The 24,000-nt window shown below is 45.7% G+C and overlaps 1 protein-coding gene across 27 annotated transcripts in view; it reads left to right on the forward strand.

Annotated features, from left to right (window-relative positions):
- Positions 1 to 24,000, forward strand: part of LOC118380532 (kinesin-like protein KIF1A) — a 201,121-nt gene that overhangs the window by 38,588 nt on the left and 138,533 nt on the right. For all 27 annotated transcript variants that reach the window (XM_052475533.1, XM_052475537.1, XM_052475543.1 and 24 more), the window contains exons 3-6: positions 10,369 to 10,442; positions 13,386 to 13,568; positions 15,372 to 15,440; positions 16,236 to 16,414. In XM_052475533.1, coding sequence (XP_052331493.1) covers positions 10,369 to 10,442; positions 13,386 to 13,568; positions 15,372 to 15,440; positions 16,236 to 16,414 — 505 coding nt within the window. The remainder of the gene's footprint in view (positions 1 to 10,368; positions 10,443 to 13,385; positions 13,569 to 15,371; positions 15,441 to 16,235; positions 16,415 to 24,000) is intronic.

The raw sequence follows: 24,000 nt of genomic DNA on the forward strand, positions 1-24,000 counted from the left end.
AGAGTGTGGGAGATGGGGAGAGAGAGGTGGGGGGTGGGGAGAGAGAGGTGGGAGGAGGTGGGGGAGAGAGAGGTGGGGGTGTGGGGAGAGAGAGCTGGGGGTGTGGGGAGAGAGGTGGGGGGTGGGGAGATGGGGAGAGAGAGGTGGGGGGTGGGGAGAGAGAGGTGGGGAGAGAGAGATGGGGGTGTGGGAGAGAGAGGTGGGGAGAGAGAGATGGGGAGAGAGAGGTGGGGAGAGAGAGCTGGGGGTGTGGGGAGAGAGGTGGGGGGTGGGGAGAGAGGTGGGGAGATGGGGAGAGAGAGGTGGGGGGGTGGGGAGAGAGAGGTGGGGGGTGGGGAGAGAGAGGTGGGGAGAGAGAGATGGGGGTGTGGGGAGAGAGAGGTGGGGAGAGAGATGTGGGGAGAGAGATGTGGGAGAGAGAGATGGGGAGAGAGAGATGGGGATGTGGGGAGAGAGAGATGGGGGTGTGGGGAGAGAGAGATGGGGGTGTGGGGAGAGAGAGATGGGGGTGTGGGGGAGAGAGATGGGGGTGTGGGGAGAGAGAGATGGGGGTGTGGGGAGAGAGAGGTGGGGGGGTGGGGAGAGAGAGGTGGGGAGAGAGAGATGGGGAGAGAGAGATGGGGGGGTGGGGAGAGAGAGGTGGGGAGAGAGAGGTGGGGAGAGAGATGTGGGGAGAGAGAGATGGGGAGAGAGAGATGGGGGTGTGGGGAGAGAGAGATGGGGATGTGGGGAGAGAGAGATGGGGGTGTGGGGAGAGAGAGATGGGGGTGTGGGGAGAGAGAGATGGGGGTGTGGGGAGAGAGAGATGGGGGTGTGGGGAGAGAGAGGTGGGGGGGTGGGGAGAGAGAGGTGGGGAGAGAGAGGTGGGGGGTGGGGAGAGAGAGGTGGGGGGTGGGGAGAGAGAGGTAGTGGAAGGTGAATGACTCAAAGAATCCAAGTCATCGATGACAGAGGAGAATTTCAAGGAAATGATGATGGCTAAAAGAGAGAGAGAGAGAGAGAGAGAGAGAGAGAGAGAGAGAGAGAGAGAGAGAGAGAGAGAGAGAGAGAGATGACGACAATGGACTTGACTTAATCAATTAGAGAGAATAGAACAAATCACCTTTGACAGTAAATACATCTAATAGATGACATCACGCAGACCTTTTACAGTAAATACATCTAATAGATGACATCATGCAGACCTTCTACAGTAAATACATCTAATAGATGACATCACGCAGACCTTTTACAGTAAATACATCTAATAGATGACATCACGCAGACCTTCTACAGTAAATACATCTAATAGATGACATCACGCAGACCTTCTACAGTAAATACATCTAATAGATGACATCACGCAGACCTTTTACAGTAAATACATCTAATAGATGACACCATGCAGACCTTTTACAGTAAATACATCTAATAGATGACACCACGCAGACCTTTTACAGTAAATACATCTAATAGATGACATCACGCAGACCTTTTACAGTAAATACATCTAATAGATGACACCATGCAGACCTTTTACAGTAAATCCATCTAATAGATGACATCATGCAGACTTTCTACAGTAAATACATCTAATAGATGACATCACGCAGACCTTTTACAGTAAATACATCTAATAGATGACACCATGCAGACCTTCTACAGTAAATACATCTAATAGATGACATCACGCAGACCTTCTACAGTAAATACATCTAATAGATGACATCACGCAGACCTTTTACAGTAAATACATCTAATAGATGACACCATGCAGACCTTTTACAGTAAATACATCTAATAGATGACACCACGCAGACCTTTTACAGTAAATACATCTAATAGATGACATCACGCAGACCTTCTACAGTAAATACATCTAATAGATGACATCACGCAGACCTTCTACAGTAAATACATCTAATAGATGACATCACGCAGACCTTCTACAGTAAATACATCTAATAGATGACATCACGCAGACCTTCTACAGTAAATACATCTAATAGATGACATCACGCAGACCTTTTACAGTAAATACATCTAATAGATGACACCACGCAGACCTTCTAGAGTAAATACATCTAATAGATGACATCACGCAGACCTTTTACAGTAAATACATCTAATAGATGACATCACGCAGACCTTTTACAGTAAATACATCTAATAAATGACATCACGCAGACCTTTTACAGTAAATACATCTAATAGATGACATCACGCAGACCTTTTACAGTAAATACATCTAATAGATGACATCACGCAGACCTTTTACAGTAAATACATCTAATAGATGACATCACGCAGACCTTTTACAGTAAATACATCTAATAGATGACATCACGCAGACCTTTACAGTGACATCACGCAGACCTTTTACAGTAAATACATCTAATAGATGACATCACGCAGACCTTTTACAGTAAATACATCTAATAGATGACATCACGCAGACCTTTTACAGTAAATACATCTAATAGATGACATCACGCAGACCTTTTACAGTAAATACATCTAATAGATGACATCACGCAGACCTTTTACAGTAAATACATCTAATAGATGACACCACGCAGACCTTCTAGAGTAAATACATCTAATAGATGACATCACGCAGACCTTTTACAGTAAATACATCTAATAGATGACATCACGCAGACCTTTTACAGTAAATACATCTAATAGATGACATCACGCAGACCTTTTACAGTAAATACATCTAATAGATGACATCACGCAGACCTTTTACAGTAAATACATCTAATAGATGACATCACGCAGACCTTTTACAGTAAATACATCTAATAGATGACATCACGCAGACCTTTTACAGTAAATACATCTAATAGATGACATCACGCAGACCTTTTACAGTAAATACATCTAATAGATGACACCACGCAGACCTTTTACAGTAAATACATCTAATAGATGACATCACGCAGACCTTTTACAGTAAATACATCTAATAGATGACACCACGCAGACCTTTTACAGTAAATACAGATAAATACATCTAATAGATGACATCACGCAGACCTTTTACAGTAAATACATCTAATAGATGACATCACGCAGACCTTCTACAGTAAATACATCTAATAGATGACATCACGCAGACCTTTTACAGTAAATACATCTAATAGATGACACCATGCAGACCTTTTACAGTAAATACATCTAATAGATGACATCACGCAGACCTTTTACAGTAAATACATCTAATAGATGACATCACGCAGACCTTCTACAGTAAATACATCTAATAGATGACATCACGCAGACCTTTTACAGTAAATACATCTAATAGATGACACCATGCAGACCTTTTACAGTAAATACATCTAATAGATGACATCACGCAGACCTTTTACAGTAAATACATCTAATAGATGACACCACGCAGAGCTTTTACAGTAAATACATCTAATAGATGACACCATGCAGACCTTTTACAGTAAATACATCTAATAGATGACATCACGCAGACCTTTTACAGTAAATACATCTAATAGATGACACCTTAGTGATGAAGAAGCGGATCAGGTTCTATTCTATTTGATGTCATATTGACGTCCTGCTGTGAAGACTGTTATAGCCTTTAACCAATGGAGGTCTATCTGCATAATATAATAATAATAATAATATATAATAATATATGCCATTTAGCGGACGCTTTTATCCAAAGCGACTTACAGTCATGTGTGCATACATTCTACGTATGGGTGGTCCCGGGAATCGAACCCACTACCCTGGCGTTACAAGCGCCATGCTCTACCAACTGAGCTACAGAAGGACGACATGTAAGACGACACACAGGTTTACATGAAACCAAAGCCTGATGACACAACACCTGCTCCGTCAACGTCAATCGGTCGGTGCCGTTTTAAGATTTTTTTTTTTTTTTTTTTTTTTTTCACGGCCTTATTTCTATTACAGCATATTGGATGACTGTCTGTTCATATTCCATTCACCCAGTTCAACGTAACATCCGTAGGTTTACGCTACTACATGATACTCTCATTTTCACATGTTGCCCATCATGAGGTTCCTACAATCTCGCCTACGAATGGAAGTTTACAACGTAGGTGCACACAGGTCGAGAGACATTTAGAGTAATCAAGGTGACAGACAGCGACACGTTCAATACCGCCTTGCACACTCTTGCCTGCATCTGTCTGGTCTAGGTGGTGTAATCATTAGTTCAACAGTTGTAAACAAGAGTTTCTATTGGACAAATTCAGGTATGGTTATCCCCATTTTATTCCCGTTGGCTTCCGTTTTAAGAAAAGTTTTTCAACAGAATCGGCGGAATGAAAACAGCACTGATCACGCGCAAACACAGAATTAGCAGCCACGTACAAACAGCATGATCACTTTGCACGTTGTATAATTCCTTCTCACATCTCTCTTCTCCTCTCACCTTTTCCCTTCGCTTGTGGACTTCAGATACAACACCTGTCTGTGACAAGGTGAAACATTTTTTTTTGTTCTGTGCAGTTGTAAATCAAACAAGTACGATAGAAGTTTAAACAAATACACATGTAAAAAAAAACTAAAAAAGTTTACCTTTCAACTTATTTGATAAGAAATAGTGAATCATGCAAAGGGTGCAGTACTGTGGGCAAGGGAGCCCTCTGGCAATACAATACATTCACTCCTGGTTGTCCTTCACCGTAATCACACACACACGCACGCACGCACGCACGCACGCACGCACGCACGCACGCACGCACGCACGCACACACACACACACACACACACACACACACACACACACACACACACACACACACACACACACACACACACACACACACACACACACACACACACACACACACACACACACACCATCAACTCTACTGGTCATGACAGCCTTCCTGTAACATACAGTTCGTACTGTAGATGACTCTAAGTGACGGTCGACACTGAGGGTTTATAATTGACCTCTGGATTGCTTTATGGTGGAACTGAGGGTAGCTATCTGGCAACTAGCAGACGTTTCTGTTGCTAAGTGGTGTAAGTGTCCTTATTTGATGAAAGGCTTTATGATTCAAAACAGTCTTGACGTACAGGTCATGTAGATGGTACTGCTCTAGATGGAGATCTTTGTGGGCTATACTCAGCCTTGTCTCAGGATGGTAAGTTGGTGGTTGAAGATATCCCTCTAGTGGTGTGGGGGCTGTGCTTTGGCAAAGTACTCTGTACAGGTCATGTAGGTGGAACTGCTCTGTACAGGTCATGTAGATGGTACTGCTCTGTACAGGTCATGTAGATGGTACTGCTCTGTACAGGTCATGTAGATGGTACTGCTCTAGATGGAGATCTTTGTGGGCTATACTCAGCCTTGTCTCAGGATGGTAAGTTGGTGGTTGAAGATATCCCTCTAGTGGTGTGGGGGCTGTGCTTTGGCAAAGTACTCTGTACAGGTCATGTAGGTGGAACTGCTCTGTACAGGTCATGTAGATGGTACTGCTCTGTACAGGTCATGTAGATGGTACTGCTCTGTACAGGTCATGTAGATGGAACTGCTCTGTACAGGTCATGTAGACGGTACTGCTCTGTACAGGTCATGTAGATGGTACTGCTCTGTACAGGTCATGTAGACGGCACTGCTCTGTACAGGTCATGTAGATGGTACTGCTCTGTACAGGTCATGTAGATGGTACTGCTCTGTACAGGTCATGTAGATGGCACTGCTCTGTACAGGTCATGTAGATGGTACTGCTCTGTACAGGTCATGTAGATGGTACTGCTCTGTACAGGTCATGTAGATGGTACTGCTCTGTACAGGTCATGTAGATGGTACTGCTCTGTACAGGTCATGTAGATGGTACTGCTCTGTACAGGTCATGTAGATGGTACTGCTCTGTACAGGACAGGTGGTACTGCTCTGTACAGGTCATGTAGATGGTACTGCTCTGTACAGGTCATGTAGATGGTACTGCTCTGTACAGGTCATGTAGGTGGAACTGCTCTGTACAGGTCATGTAGATGGTACTGCTCTGTACAGGTCATGTAGATGGTACTGCTCTGTACAGGACAGGTGGTACTGCTCTGTACAGGTCATGTAGATGGAACTGCTCTGTACAGGTCATGTAGGTGGTACTGCTCTGTACAGGACAGATGTTACTGCTCTGTACAGGTCATGTAGATGGTACTGCTCTGTACAGGTCATGTAGGTGGAACTGCTCTGTACAGGTCATGTAGATGGTACTGCTCTGTACAGGTCATGTAGATGGTACTGCTCTGTACAGGTCATGTAGATGGCACTGCTCTGTACAGGTCATGTAGATGGTACTGCTCTGTACAGGTCATGTAGATGGTACTGCTCTGTACAGGTCATGTAGATGGTACTGCTCTGTACAGGTCATGTAGGTGGAACTGCTCTGTACAGGTCATGTAGATGGTACTGCTCTGTACAGGTCATGTAGGTGGTACTGCTCTGTACAGGACAGATGGTACTGCTCTGTACAGGTCATGTAGATGGTACTGCTCTGTACAGGTCATGTAGGTGGAACTGCTCTGTACAGGTCATGTAGATGGTACTGCTCTGTACAGGTCATGTAGATGGTACTGCTCTGTACAGGTCATGTAGATGGCACTGCTCTGTACAGGTCATGTAGATGGTACTGCTCTGTACAGGTCATGTAGGTGGAACTGCTCTGTACAGGTCATGTAGATGGTACTGCTCTGTACAGGTCATGTAGGTGGTACTGCTCTGTACAGGACAGATGGTACTGCTCTGTACAGGTCATGTAGATGGCACTGCTCTGTACAGGTCATGTAGATGGTACTGCTCTGTACAGGTCATGTAGATGGCACTGCTCTGTACAGGTCATGTAGATGGTACTGCTCTGTACAGGACATGTAGATGATACTGCTCTGTACAGGTCATGTAGATGGTACTGCTCTGTACAGGTCATGTAGATGGTACTGCTCTGTACAGGTCATGTAGATGGTACTGCTCTGTACAGGTCATGTAGGTGGTACTGCTCTGTACAGGTCATGTAGATGGTACTGCTCTGTACAGGTCATGTAGATGGTACTGCTCTGTACAGGTCATGTAGATGGTACTGCTCTGTACAGGTCATGTAGATGGTACTGCTCTGTACAGGTCATGTAGATGGTACTGCTCTGTACAGGTCATGTAGATGGTACTGCTCTGTACAGGTCATGTAGGTGGAACTGCTCTGTACAGGTCATGTAGATGGTACTGCTCTGTACAGGTCATGTAGATGGAACTGCTCTGTACAGGTCATGTAGATGGCACTGCTCTGTACAGGTCATGTAGGTGGTACTGCTCTGTACAGGTCATGTAGATGGTACTGCTCTGTACAGGTCATGTAGATGGTACTGCTCTGTACAGGTCATGTAGATGGAACTGCTCTGTACAGGTCATGTAGATGGTACTGCTCTGTACAGGTCATGTAGATGGTACTGCTCTGTACAGGTCATGTAGATGGTACTGCTCTGTACAGGTCATGTAGATGGTACTGCTCTGTACAGGTCATGTAGATGGCACTGCTCTGTACAGGTCATGTAGATGGTACTGCTCTGTACAGGTCATGTAGATGGTACTGCTCTGTACAGGTCATGTAGATGGAACTGCTCTGTACAGGTCATGTAGATGGCACTGCTCTGTACAGGTCATGTAGGTGGTACTGCTCTGTACAGGTCATGTAGGTGGTACTGCTCTGTACAGGTCATGTAGATGGTACATCAGCCAATAGAATGGAGGGGACGATCAGACGCCCTCCATCTTATTATCAAGTGACTGGCCAATAGAATGGAGGGGACGATCAGACGCCCTCCATCTTATTATCAAGTGACTGGCCAATAGAATGGAGGGAGGAGGTGGCTGTGTCTCCCTTCGCCTTAATCTCACCAGGATCCCCTCCCCCCCTCTTGCCTCTGTAACGTTGGCGTTTCCTCTTGGGTAACCCCAATAATTAATCCGGAATTACGGAAAGAGCCCAGGGTAGAATGAGTCGAAGTTTGACTTTTTAAGGTAGGTAAACTGCTGATCTTCAGAAGTTCTTGTCGGTTTGTAATAAATGATAGCGGATAACATTTAGAGAAAACAAAGTTAAAATAAACAAACAAAGAATGACAAAGTTGCAAAGTTGGATCAGAACATGGCAAAACATGGTGGCCATCCAATATGGCGCCATCCAGCACGAAGCCGTCATAAATTCTGATTCTAAGGTCATTGCTTTACGGTAAACCCCACCCCTCACATCTGGCTTGTTCTCAATTACCACACTAGCACTTAATAAAAGCAACGTATTGTAGCAAATTAAATCAACGTTTATTGGTCACGTCCACAGTTTACATGAACCAGTCGCTGTCCAGTTGTATACACAGGCCTGTTCTGACAGTATCCATTCATTACCCCGGAACACCAGAAGATAACAGAAGCGAAACCCTCTGTCTGTCTGTCTGTCTGTCTGTCTGTCTGTCTGTCTGTCTGTCTGTCTGTCTGTCTGTCTGTCTGTCTGTCTGTCTGTCTGTCTGTCTGTCTGTCTGTCTGTCTGTACTCTGTAATTGTCCAGAAGGGAACAGTCTGTCTGTAAAGTGCGCATGGAAGCAGTGACTCAGCCATTCTCCCTCCCTCTTCTCCCTCCCTCCCTCCCTCCCTCCCTCCCTCCCTCCCTCCCCCTCCCCCTCCCTCCCTCCCTCCCTCCCTCCCTCCCTCCCTCCCTCCCTCCCTCCCTCCCTCCCTCCCTCCCTCCCTCCCTCTGGCCTTAGACACGTCACACATTGCTTGCGTCCCAAATGACATTCCCTATTCCCTATTCCCTATTCCCTATTCCCTATGCGGTGCACTATATTCACGCTGACGATCACTGACCCAACAAGCAGATCTAGTTTCACACGGCAGGGCAGGTAGAGCGGTCCTGTCACCCTAGTCACCTTCCTCCGTGACCCTCTCTCTCTCTCTCTCTCTCTCTCTCTCTCTCTCTCTCTCTCTCTCTCTCTCTCTCTCTCTCTCTCGCTCTCTCTCTCTGTCTCTCTCTCTGTCTCTCTCTGTCTCTCTGTCTCTGTCTGTCTCTCTCTGTCTCTCTCTCTCTCTCTCTGTCTCTCTCTCTCTCTGTCTCTCTCTCTGTCTCTCTCTGTCTCTCTGTCTCTGTCTGTCTCTCTCTGTCTCTCTCTCTCTCTCTCTGTCTCTCTCTCTCTCTCTCTGTCTCTCTCTCTCTCTGTCTCTCTCTCTCTCTGTCTCTCTCTCAGTCTCTCTCTTTGTCTCTCAATTCAATTCAATTCAAGGGCTTTATTGGCATGGGAAACATGTGTTAACATTGCCAAAGCAAGTGAGGGAGATAATATATAAAGTGAATATATAAAGTGAAATAAACAATAAAAATTAACAGTAAACATCACACATACAGAAGTTTCAAAACAATAAAGACATGTATGTATGAAATGTAATATTATATATATAAAGTGTTTTAACAATGTACAAAGGGTAAAGGACACAAGATAAAATAAATAAGCATAGATATGGGTTGTATTTACAATGGTGTGTGTTCTTCACTGGTTGCCCTTTTCTCGTGGCAACAGGTCACAAATCTTGCTGCTGTGATGGCACACTGTGGAATTTCACCCAGTAGATATGGGAGTTTTTCAAAATTTGATTTGTTTTCGAATTCTTTGTGGATCTGTGTAATCTGAGGGAAATATGTCTCTCTAATATGGTCATACATTGGGCAGGAGGTTAGGAAGTGCAGCTCAGTTTCCACCTAATTTTGTGGGAAGTGAGCACATAGCCTGTCTTCTCTTGAGAGCCATGTCTGCCTATGGCGGCCTTTCTCAATAGCAAGGCTATGCTCACTGAGTCTGTACTTAGTCAAAGCTTTCCTTAATTTTGGGTGGTCAGGTATTCTGCCGCTGTGTACTCTCTGTGTAGGGCCAAATAGCATTCTAGTTTGCTCTGTTTTTTTGTTAATTTTTTTCCAATGTGTCAAGTAATTATCTTTTTGTTTTCTCATGATTTGGTTGGGTCTAATTGTACTGCTGCCCTGGGGCTCTGTAGGGTGTGTTTGTGTTTGTGAACTGAGCCCCAGGACCAGCTTGCTTAGGGGACTCTTCTCCAGGTTCATCTCTCTGTAGGTGATGGCTTTCTTGTGGAAGGTTTGGGAATCACTTCCTTTTAGGTGGTTATAGAATTTAACGGCTCTTTTCTGGATTTTGATAATTAGTGGGTATCGGCCTAATTCTGCTCTGCATGCATTTTCTCTCTCTCTCCCTCTCTCTCTCCTCTCTCTCTCTCTCCCCTCTCTCTCTCTCTCTCTCTCTCTCTCTCTCTCTCTCTCTCTCTCTCTCTCTCTCTCTGTCTTTCCCTCTCTCCCTCTCTCTCACTAATCTCTCCGTTGTGTCTTTCAGCCATCCTGAACCCCAAGCAGCCTAAAGAGAATAAGAGCTTCAACTTTGATTACTCCTACTGGTCACATACCTCGGTAAGTACCTTGTACCCCTGCTGGTGTCATACTACACAGTAATCCTTTATTAAAAGGACTTTGACTACATTCGACATGCATATATTTGATCTGAGACGGCACTTGTCTTGGGTTTGTAATTGTTTTTTAAATATTTGCTACACCAGAACTTAATGGCTATGTGTCGGTCGTCATTGTAAATAAGGATTTGTGCTTAACCCGACTTGCCAAGTTAAATAAAGGTTACACGTATGGTGGGGTCAATTAAGTAATAAAAGTTATCCAATTAAGTAATACAAGTTATCCAATTAAGTAATACAAGTTATCCAATTAAGTAATAAAAGTTATCCAATTAAGTAATAAAAGCTGTCCAATTAAGGGTGGATATGAGCCTAGGGGCTTGGAGAGTTACTGAGTAAGAGAAAAGGCAATCACATGGTTGAGGTCACTGATAAGGTTGAATAGCTGTGGATTAGTGAAGAATGGTGTCCCGAAGGTCAAGTCAGGTCACATGGAGGGAGAAGGAACAGTTTATTGCCCACATCACTTAACTTCCTGCCTAGCAACAAAGATGTCGTGTTTGGAGAAAAGGAGGAGACTCCGCCTAAAGGGGCCGTCCTGGTAGAAACGCGTCTGTTCAGCTGTTTCTGTGAATTAACTTGGTTTGAGCTTTTACTGGTTGTCCGTTAGTTTTTACTCTGTTTTGTCAGAACCATACAAATTGGGTTACTCCTGGGCTACATTACCCAGATTACTCCTGGGCTACATTACCCAGAGACAGAGATTACTCCTGGACTACATTACCCAGAGACACAGATTACTCCTAGACTACATTACCCAGAGACACAGATTACTCCTGGGCACAAGCCCCCAGAGACACAGATTATTCCTGGGCTACAGCACCCAGAGACACAGATTATTCCTGGGCTACATTACCCAGAGACACAGATTACTCCTGGGCTACATTATCCAGATGCACAGATTACTCCTGGACTACATTACCCAGAGACACAGATTACTCCTGGACTACAGCACCCAGAGACACAGATTATTCCTGGGCTACATTACCCAGAGACACAGATTACTCCTGGGCTACATTATCCAGATGCACAGATTACTCCTGGACTACATTACCCAGAGACACAGATTACTCCTGGACTACATTACCCAGAGACACATATTACTCCTGGACTACGTTACCCAGAGACACAGATTACTCCTGGGCTACAGCCCCCTTAGACACAGATTTCTCCTGGGCACCAGCCCCCAGAGACACGGATTATTCCTGGGCTACAGCACCCAGAGACACAGATTATTCCTGGACTACATTACCCAGAGACACAGATTATTCCTGGGCCACAGCACCCAGAGACACAGATTTCTCCTGGGCTACATTATCCAGATGCACAGATTACTCCTGGACTACATTACCCAGAGACACAGATTACTCCTGGACTACATTACCCAGAGACACATATTACTCCTGGACTACGTTACCCAGAGACACAGATTACTCCTGGGCTACAGCCCCCTTAGACACAGATTTCTCCTGGGCACCAGCCCCCAGAGACACGGATTATTCCTGGGCTACAGCACCCAGAGACACAGATTATTCCTGGACTACATTACCCAGAGACACAGATTATTCCTGGGCCACAGCACCCAGAGACACAGATTTCTCCTGGGCTACATTACCCAGATACACAGATTTCTCCTGGGCTACATTACCCAGAGACACAGATTACTCCTGGGCTACAGCACCCAGATTATTCCTGGACTACATTACCCAGAGACACAGATTATTCCTGGGCCACAGCACCCAGAGACACAGATTACTCCTGGGCTACATTACCCAGAGACACAGATTACTCCTGGGCTACATTGCCCAGATACACAGATTACTCCTGGGCTACATTACCCAGATACACCGATTACTCCTGGGCTACATTACCCAGAGACAAGGATTACTCCAGGACTACATTATCCAGAGACACAGATTACTCCTGGGCTACATTACCCAGATTAGTCCTGGACTACATTGCCCAGAGACAAGGATTACTCCAGGACTACATTATCCAGAGACACAGATTACTCCTGGGCTACATTACCCAGATTAGTCCTGGACTACATTGCCCAGAGACAAGGATTACTCCAGGACTACATTATCCAGAGACACAGATTACTCCTGGGCTACATTACCCAGATTAGTCCTGGACTACATTGCCCAGAGACAAGGATTACTCCAGGACTACATTATCCAGAGACATAGATTACTCCTGGGCTACATTACCCAGAGACACAGATTACTCCAGGACTACATTACCCAGATTACTCCTGGACTACATTACCCAGAGACACAGATTACTCCTGGACTACATTACCCAGATGCACAGATTACTCCTGGGCTACATTATCCAGATGCACAGATTACTCCTGGACTACATTACCCAGAGACAAGGATTACTCCAGGACTACATTATCCAGAGACACAGATTACTCCTGGGCTACATTACCCAGATACACCGATTACTCCTGGGCTACAGCACCCAGAGACACAGATTACTCCTGGGCTACAGCACCCAGAGACACAGATTACTCATGGGCTACATTATCCAGATGCACAGATTACTCCTGGACTACATTACCCAGAGACACGGATTACTCCAGGACTACATTACACAGAGACACAGATTACTCCTGGGCTACAGCATCCAGAGACACAGATTACTCCTGGGCTACAGCACCCAGAGACACAGATTACTCCTGGACTACATTACCCAGATTACTCCAGGACTACATTACCCAGATTACTCCTGGGCTACAGCATCCAGAGACATAGTTGAGAATGTCATATGTAGGATTATCATATAAGTAGAAAACAACCAAAACAATGAATCCAAATTGTAGTGGTGTCTTGGTTAATCATTTTGATGGATGTTTATCGAACACATTCTCTCCCCACAGCCCGAGGACATCAACTTTGCTGGCCAGCAGCAGGTGTACAAGGACATTGGTGAGGAGATGCTGCTCCATGCCTTCGAGGGATACAACGTCTGTATCTTTGCCTATGGCCAGACCGGATCTGGGAAGTCCTACACCATGATGGGCAAGCCGGACTTGAAGAACCAGGAAGGAATCATCCCTCTGGTATACAACATGTTACCTCTAACACCAGGGTTACAGCATATACTGTTACCTCTAACACCAGGGTTACAGCATATGCTGTTACCTCTAACACCAGGGTTACAGCATATGCTGTTACCTCTAACACCAGGGTTACAATATATACTGTTACCTCTAACACCAGGGTTACAGCATATACTGTTACCTCTAACACCAGGGTTACAGCATATACTGTTACCTCTAACACCAGGGTTACAGCATATACTGTTACCTCTAACACCAGGGTTACAGCATATACTGTTACCTCTAACACCAGGGTTACAGCATATACTGTTACCTCTAACACCAGGGTTACAAGATATACTGTTACCTCTAACACCAGGGTTACAGCATACACTGTTACCTCTAACACCAGGGTTACAGCATATACTGTTACCTCTAACACCAGGGTTACAGCATATACTGTTACCTCTAACACCAGGGTTACAGCATATACTGTTACCTCTAACACCAGGGTTACAGCATATACTGTTACCTCTAACACCAGGGTTACAGCATATACTGTTACCTCTAACACCAGGGTTACAGCATACACTGTAACCTCTAACACCAGGGTTACAGCATATACTGTTACCTCTAACACCAGGGTTACAGCATATACTGTTACCTCTAACACCAGGGTTACAGCATATACTGTTACCTCTAACACCAGGGTTACAGCATATACTGTTACCTCTAACACCAGGGTTACAACATATACTGTTACCTCTAACACCAGGGTTACAGCATATACTGTTACCTCTAACACCAGGGTTACAGCATATACTGTTACCTCTAACACCAGGGTTACAGCATATACTGTTACCTCTAACACCAGGGTTACAGCATATACTGTTACCTCTAACACCAGGGTTACAGCATATACTGTTACCTCTAACACCAGGGTTACAGCATATACTGTTACCTCTAACACCAGGGTTACAGCATATACTGTTACCTCTAACACCAGGGTTACAGCATATACTGTTACCTCTAACACCAGGGTTACAGCATATACTGTTACCTCTAACACCAGGGTTACAGCATATACTGTTACCTCTAACACCAGGGTTACAGCATATACTGTTACCTCTAACACCAGGGTTACAGCATATACTGTTACCTCTAACACCAGGGTTACAGCATATACTGTTACCTCTAACACCAGGGTTACAGCATATACTGTTACCTCTAACACCAGGGTTACAGCATATACTGTTACCTCTAACACCAGGGTTACAGCATATACTGTTACCTCTAACACCAGGGTTACAGCATATACTGTTACCTCTAACACCAGGGTTACAGCATATACTGTTACCTCTAACACCAGGGTTACAGCATACACTGTTACCTCTAACACCAGGGTTACAGCATATACTGTTACCTCTAACACCAGGGTTACAACATATACTGTTACCTCTAACACCAGGGTTACAGCATATACTGTTACCTCTAACACCAGGGTTACAACATTTCAGTAACTTTAAAAAACAAATCCATGGTTTTCCCAGATGGAACATTGCCAGAATCCTGAATTCTCCAACCGGAATTGCTGGATAACCAGGGAATTTTTGGAAAGTTAGCGAATCATTCATTTAGCCCTCCATGCCTAAACACAAAGGACAGGTGTTGGAAATGAATGAAAGCTAAATTTTAGTGCAACACATTGGATGGTTGATTATTCAATGTGTCAATGTGTTCGTATCTGCCCCCCGTACATACAAACCAAATATCAGTTGACAATAAATGCTCACTTCAAACCTTTTGCTCTCTTGCTCCCCCTAGATGTGTGAAGACCTTTTCACCAAGTTCAACGACTGTAATAATGACAGCACCAAGTCTTACTCTGTGGAGGTACGTACAGTTAACATACAGGGGCCTCTTTATTGGTTCCCACTACCCATCATGTCACATCCTCTCTTCCTGTAAGGGTCCACTTCCGTCTTCCTGTAAGGGTCCACTTCCTGTGTTCCTGTAAGGGTCCACTTCTGTCTTCCTGTAAGGGTCCACTTCCTGTCTTCCTGTAAGGGTCCACTTCCGTCTTCCTGTAAGGGTCCACTTCCGTCTTCCTGTAAGGGTCCACTCCTGTCTTCCTGTAAGGGTCCACTTCCATCTTCCTGTAAGGGTCCACTTCCTGTCTTCCTGTAAGGGTCCACTTCCTGTCTTCCTGTAAGGGTCCACTTCCTGTCTTCCTGTAAGGGTCCACATCCGTCTTCCTGTAAGGGTCCACTTCCGTCTTCCTGTAAGGGTCCACTTCCTGTCTTCCTGTAAGGGTCCACTTCCTGTCTTCCTGTAAGGGTCCACTTCCTGTATTCCTGTAAGGGTCCACTTCCTGTCTTCCTGTAAGGGTCCACTTCCTGTCTTCCTGTAAGGGTCCACTTCCGTCTTCCTGGAAGGGTCCACTTCCTCTCACTATGGCTTTTTTCTTAATTATTTTCCGTCTTTCCTCAATTATTAGCATCTCCTTGCCTCATTCTCAAAACACATTGAAGCCATGGATCCATAGTCCCTCCAAGAATATGAGGCGAGAGGACATGAGGAATTTAAGAAAGAGGAAACGAGAAAGAACCTGTGGGAGATGTGACTCTTCGTGACCTCGCCTGTGTTCTAACCCTTTTATGCCCCTCCCCCTCCCTCTCTCCTTCTCAGGTGAGCTATATGGAAATCTACTGTGAGCGTGTGCGTGACCTCCTGAACCCTAAGAATAAGGGGAACCTGCGTGTGAGGGAACACCCCCTGATGGGGCCCTACGTAGAGGACCTGTCCAAGCTGGCCGTCACCTCCTACAACGACATCCAGGACCTCATGGACTCTGGAAACAAGGCCAGGTGAGTGGATGGATTGATGGATGGGTTGATGGTTAGATAGTTAGATGTACAGTGTATGTATGGGTAGGTGGATGCGTGGATGGATGGGTGGGTGGGTTGATGAATCAGAATCAGAAAACTTAATTGCCATGCAACATTGCCATGGCGCTGGGGGTAGAGCTGCTGTCTTATTGGCTCTCAACCAGTCATGCTATTTTGTAGTTTCTTCGTATTGTTCGTCACTTTCGTTGTACATAATGTTGCTGCTACTGTCTCTTATGACCGAAAAGAGCTTCTGGACATCAGATCAGAACATCAGAACATCAGAACAGAACCTCAGAACTGGGATTGCTCACCTCTAATTGGACGAGGAGTTCTTCTTCAATGAGTCGGACGCGAAGGAGACTGCAGACACCCAACCAGGCCCTGATCCCCGTGATTCCATGGCGAAGAAAACTGAGATTTCGAGGCAAAAGATCAGGGTGCCTTGTGAGGATCAGGTGACGAGTGGCCTTCCGTCCTGCTAGCTAACGTTCAATCGCTGGAAAATAAATGGGACTAACTGAAGGCACGGCATATCCTACCAACGGGACATTAAAAACTGTAATATCTTATGTTTCACCAAGTCTGGGCTGAATGACGACATCAAGAACATACAGCTGTTATACACTGTATCGGCAGGATAGAACAGATTCACCGCTGGTGCACGATATCTAAGAAAAGTCTCAAAGTTTTGCTCTCCTGAGGTAGAGTATCTCATGGTAAGCTGTAGACCACACTATCTACCTAGAGAGTTTTCATTTGTTTTTTTCGTAGCTGTCTTCGTAGCTGTCTTCATACCACCGCAGAGCGAGGTTGGCACTAAATCTGCACTAAATGAGCTGTATACCACCATAAGCAAACAGGAAAACGCTCACCCAGAGGCGGCGCTCCTAGTGGCCAGGGACTTTAATGCAGGGAAACTTAAATCAGTTAAAATAATTTCTATCAACATGTTAAATTTTCAACCAGAGGGACAAAAAATTCTAGACCACCTTTACTCCACACACAGAGACAGATACAAAGCTCTCCCTCGCCCTCCATTTGGTAATTCTGACCATAACTCTATCCTCCTGATTCCTGCTTACATGCAAAAATTAAAGCAGGAAGCAACAGTGACTTGGTCTATAAGTGGTCAAACTACAGGACTGTTTTGCTAGCACAGGCTGGAAAATGTTCCCGAGATTATTCCGATGGCATTGAGGAGTACTCCACATCAGTCACTGGCTTTATCAATAAGTGCATTGAGGACATCGTCCCCACAGCGACTGCACGTACATACCCCAACCAGAAGCCATGGATTACAGGCAACATTCGCACAGAGCTAAAGGTAGAGCTGCTGCTTTCAAGGAGCGGGACTCTAACCCGGAAGCTTTTAAGAAATCCCTCTATGCCCTCGACGAACTATCAAACAGTCAAAGTGTCAATACAAGACTCGGATGTGGCGCGGGCTTGCTATTACAGACTACAAAGGGAAGCACAGCCGAGAGCTGCCCAGTGAGCTAAATCATTTATATGCTCGCTTCGAGGCAAGTAACGCTGACACATGCATGAGAGCATCAGCTGTTCCGGATGACTGTGTGATCACACTCTCCACAGCCGATGTGAGTAAGACCTTTAAACATGTCAACATTCACAAGGCTGCTGGACCAGACGGATTACCAGGAAGTGTACTCCGAGCATGTGCCGACCAACTGGCAAGTGTCTTCACTGACGTTTTCAAGCTCTCCCTTTCTGAGTCTGTAATACCAACATGTTTCCAGTAGACCACCATAGTGCCTGTTCCTAAGAACACCGAGGTAACCTGCCTAAATGACTACCGACCCGTAGCACTCATGTCTGTAGCCATAAAAGGCTGGTCATGGCTCACATCAACACCATTATCCCAGAAACCCTAGACCCACTCCAATTTGCATACCGCCCCAACAGATCCACAGATGATGGAATCTCTATTGCACTCCACACTGACCTTTTGTCACATGAGATGATGCTGGAGAGACGAAGCAGGTACGGGGAGTAACGTTTAATAAATAATGAGACAAGCACAGCGTCAGCAAACAGAAACCAAGACAAAAACAATTAATGCAGCAGCAGGGAACAGACAAATATAGGGGAGGAAATAAACATGTGAGTCCAGGTGAGTCCAATAACGCTGATGTCGAGGGAGGGCAGGAACGTGTGATGCAAGGTAATCTGGCGCCCTCAAGCACCAGGGGAAAGGAAAAGCAGGAGCAGACGTGACACCTTTCCTACCTGGACAAAAGGAACACCTATGTGAGAATTCTGTTCATTGACTACAGCTCAGTGTTCAACACCATAGTTCCCACGAAGCTCATCACTAAGCTAAGGACCCTGGGACTAAACACCTCCCTCTGCAACTGGAACCTAGACTTCCTGATGGGCCGCCCCCAGGTGGTAAGGGTAGGTAACAACACATCCGCCACGCTGATCCTCAACACGGGGGCCCCTCAGTGGTGCGTGCTCAGTTCCTCTCCTGCAGTCCCTGTTCACTCGTGACTGCACAGCCAGGCATAACTCCAACAGCATCATTAAGTTTGCTGATGTCACAACAGTGGTAGGCCTGGTCACCACAACGATGAGACAGCCAATAGGGAGGAGGTCAGACTGCTCGGCCTGCGACCCCAAGTCACTACAGAGGGTTGTGCGTACGGCCCAGTACATCACCGGGGCCAAGATCCCTGTCATCCAGGACCTCTATACCAGGCGGTGTCAGAGGAAGGCCCTAGTCATAGACTGTTCTCTCTGCTACTGCACGGCAAGCGGTACTGGAGCGCCAAGTCTAGGTCCAAGAGGCTTCTAAACAGCTTCTACCCCAAGCCATAAGACTCCTGAACATCTAATCAAATGGCTACCCAGACTACTTGCACCGCCCCCCATACGCTGCTGCTACTCTCTGTTATTATCTATGCATAGCCACTTTAATAACCCTACCTGCATGTACATAACTACCTCAATTACCCGGTGCCCCCGCACATTGACACATTGACTCTATACTGGTACCCCCTGTACATAGCCTCCACATTGACTCTGTACCGGTACCCCCTGTATATAGCCTCCACATGGACTCTGTACCGGTACCTCCTGTATATAGCCTCCACATTGACTCTGTACCGGTACCTCCTGTATATAGCCTCCACATTGACTCTGTACCGTAACACCCTGTATATAGCCTCCACATTGACTCTGTACCGGTACCCCCTGTATATAACCTCCACATGGACGCTGTACCGGTGCCCCCTGTATATAGCCTCCACATGGACTCTGTACCGGTACCCCCTGTATATAGCCTCCACATTGACTCTGTACCGTAACACCCTGTATATATCCTCCACATTGACTCTGTACCGGTACCCCCTGTATATATCCTCCACATTGACTCTGTACCGTAATACCCTGTATATAGCCTCTACATTGACTCTGTACCGGTACCCCCTGTATATAGCCTCCACATTGACTCTGTACCGGTACCCCCTGTATATAGCCTCCACACTGACTCTGTACCAGTACCCCCTGTATATAGCCTCCACATTGACTCTGTACCGTAATACCCTGTATATAGCCTCCACATTGACTCTGTACCGTAATACTCTGTATATAGCCTCCACATTGACTCTGTACCGTAATACTCTGTATATAGCCTCCACATTGACTCTGTACTGTAATACCCTGTATATAGCCTCCACATTGACTCTGTACCGTAACACCCTGTATATAGCCTCCACATTGACTCTGTACCGTAATACCCTGTATATAGCCTCCACATTGACTCTGTATCGCAATACCCTGTATATATCCTCCACATTGACTCTGTACCGGTACCCCCTGTATATAGCCTCCACATTGACTCTGTACCGTAATACTCTGTATATAGCCTCCACATTGACTCTGTACCATAATACTCTGTATATAGCCTCCACATTGACTCTGTACCGTAATACCCTGTATATAGCCTCCACATGGACTCTGTATATAACCCCGCTTCTGTTATTTACTGTTGCTTTTTAATTACTTGTTTTCCTTCTCTTACTTTTTAAAACATTTTTTTTTTCTTAAAACTGCATTGCAGTTTTAAGGGCGTGTATCCGTGCCTGTATCCGCTATGGAGCCGCAGTCAAACGACCACCCCTCATCACTGTCAAACGCTCCCTAAAACACTTCTGTGAGCAGGCCTTTCTAATCGACCAGGGTATCCTGGAAGGACATTGACCTCATCCCGTCAGTTGAGGATGCCTGGTCATTCTTTAAAAGTAACTTCCTCACCATTTTAGATAAGCATGCTCCGTTCAAAAAATGCAGAACTAAGAACAGATACAGCCCTTGGTTCACTCCAGACCTGACTGCCCTCGGCCAGCACAAAAACATCCTGTGGCGGACTGCAATAGCATCGAAAAGTCCCTGTGATATGCAACTGTTCAGGGAAGTCAGGAACCAATACACGCAGTCAGTCAGGAAAGCTAAGGCCAGCTTCTTCAGGCAGAAATTTGCATCCTGTAGCTCCAACTCCAAAAAGTTCTGGGTCACTGTGAAGTCCATGGAGAACAAGAGCACCTCCTTCCAGTTGCCCACTGCACTGAGGCTAGGTAACACAGTCACCACCGATAAATCCATGATTATCGAAAACTTCAACAAGCATTTCTCAACGGCTGGCCATGCCTTCCGCCTGGCTACTCCAACCTTGGCCAACAGCTCCGCCCCCCCCGCAGCTACTCGCCCAAGCCTCTCCAGGTTCTCCTTTACCCAAATCCAGATAGCAGATGTTCTGAAAGAGCTGCAAAACCTGGACCCGTACAAATCAGCTGGGCTTGACAATCTGGACCCTCTATTTCTGAAACTATCCGCCGCCATTGTCGCAACCCCTATTACCAGCCTGTTCAACCTCTCTTTCATATCGTCTGAGATCCCCAAGGATTGGAAAGCTGCCGCAGTCATCCCCCTCTTCAAAGGGGGAGACACCCTGGACCCAAACTGTTACAGACCTATATCCATCCTGCCCTGCCTGTCTAAGGTCTTCGAAAGCCAAGTCAACAAACAGGTCACTGACCATCCTCGAATCCACCGTACCTTCTCCGCTGTGCAATCTGGTTTCCGAGCCGGTCACGGGTGCACCTCAGCCACGCTCAAGGTACTAAACGATATCATAACCGCCATCGATAAAAGACAGTACTGTGCAGCCATCTTCATCGACCTTGCCAAGGCTTTCGACTCTGTCAATCACCATATTCTTATCGGCAGACTCAGTAGCCTCGGTTTTTCTGATGACTGCCTTGCCTGGTTCACCAACTACTTTGCAGACAGAGTTCAGTGTGTCAAATCGGAGGGCATGCTGTCCGGTCCTCTGGCAGTCTCTATGGGGGTGCCACAGGGTTCAATTCTCGAGCCAACTCTTTTCTCTGTATATCTCAAATGTTGCTCTTGCTGCGGGCGATTCCCTGATCCACCTCTAGGCAGACGACACCATTCTATATACTTCCGGTCCGTCCTTGGACACTGTGCTATCTAACCTCCAAACGAGCTTCAATGCCATACAACACTCCTTCCGTGGCCTCCAACTGCTCTTAAACGATAGTAAAAACCAAATGCATGCTTTTCAACCGTTCGCTGCCTGCACCTGCACGCCTGACTAGCATCACCACCTTGGATGGTTCCTACCAAGAATATGTGGACATCTATAAGTACCTAGGTGTCTGGCTAGACTGTAAACTCTCCTTCCAGACTCATATCAAACATCTCCAATCGAAAATCAAATCTAGAGTCGGCTTTCTATTCCGCAACAAAGCCTCCTTCACTCACACCGCCAAACTTACCCTAGTAAAACTGACTATCCTACCAATCCTCGACTTCGGCGATGTCATCTACAAAATTGCTTCCAACACTCTACTCAGCAAACTGGATGCAGTTTATCACAGTGCCATCCGTTTTGTCACTAAAGCACCTTATACCACCCACCACTGCGACCTGTATGCTCTAGTCGGCTGGCCCTCGCTACATATTCGTCGCCAGACCCACTGGCTCCAGGTCATCTACAAGTCCATGCTAGGTAAAGCTCCGCCTTATCTCAGTTCACCGGTCACGATGGCAACACCCACCCGTAGCACGCGCTCCAGCAGGTGTATCTCACTGATCATCCCTAAAGCCAACACCTCATTCGGCCGCCTTTCGTTCCTGTTCTCTGCTGCCTGTGACTGGAACGAATTGCAAAAATCGCTGAAGTTGGAGACTTTTATCTCCCTCACCAACTTCAAACATCTGCTATCTGAGCAGCTAACCGATCGCTGCAGCTGTTACATAGTCTATCGGTAAATAGCCCACCCATTTTTACCTACCTCATCCCCATACTGTTTTTGTTTATTTACTTTTCTGCTCTTTTGCACACCAATATCTCTACCTGTACATGACCATCTGATCATTTATCACTCCAGTGTTAATCTACAAAATTGTAATTATTCGCCTACCTCCTCATGCCTTTTGCACACAATGTATATAGACTCCCTTTTTTTTTACTGTGTTATTGACTTGTTAATTGTTTAATTGGTTAATTGGTTAATTGTTTCCATGTGTAACTCTGTGTTGTCTGTTCACACTGCTTTGCTTTATCTTGGCCAGGTCGCAGTTGCAAATGAGAACTTGTTCTCAACTAGCCTACCTGGTTAAATAAAGGTGAAAAAAAAGTAAGCATTTCATTGTAAGATCTGTTGTATTCAGCACGTGACAAATAACATTGATATATGACGGCCGGGGTTTATTTTCTTTGGGGTGTTTGGGTTTGTCAGTAATTCAAATGGGATTTTATTCTAAAGATTGTGGCTTTGTTCCAATATCCACACTAGCAATACCACTTAGCCTCAGGCATTATACTGAGCCTGCATTCTACATGGAACACAGGCTCTGTTTGAGAAGGTTTGGTTTGAGTCCCAAATATCTCTCTTGTTCCCTATGTAGTGCACTACTTTTGAACATAGGGGCTACTTTTCCGTTTGGGATGCAACCTTGGTGAGGTGAAGTTTCCATACTGTACCATGTTGGCCGTGAATTAATAGAGTCATTAATTACAAAATGTTGTGTCAATGAGGGAATTCTACTGCATGGGAAGACTTGAACTAACAGACCAGAATAGATGTTCATTAACTAACACGTTAAAGACATGGTGGGAGTATAGCGGAGACGCGTAGACGGGGAAAACTAGGATACTCCAGCAGAAAGACAGGACAAACAAAGCAACAATGAATGATTGAAGTTCTAGACTTGTCCGTGCTGCAACTGTAAGGGGTGTGTAACCGGTGGCAGTGAAACAAGACTCTGTAAAGGGATGTGTAACTGGTAGCAGTGAAACAAGACTCTGTAAAGGGGTGTGTAACTGGTAGCAGTGAAACAAGACTCTGCAAAGGGGTGTGTAACTGGTGGCAGTGAAACAAGACTCTGTAAAGGGGTGTGTAACTGGTGGCAGTGAAACAAGACTCTGCAAAGGGGTGTGTAACTGGTGGCAGTGAAACAAGACTCTGTAAAGGGGTGTGTAACTGGTAGCAGTGAAACAAGACTCTGCAAAGGGG

The sequence above is a fragment of the Oncorhynchus keta genome, chromosome 22 (assembly GCF_023373465.1).
Source record: "Oncorhynchus keta strain PuntledgeMale-10-30-2019 chromosome 22, Oket_V2, whole genome shotgun sequence".
In the NCBI taxonomy this organism is placed as follows: Eukaryota; Metazoa; Chordata; class Actinopteri; order Salmoniformes; family Salmonidae; genus Oncorhynchus; species Oncorhynchus keta.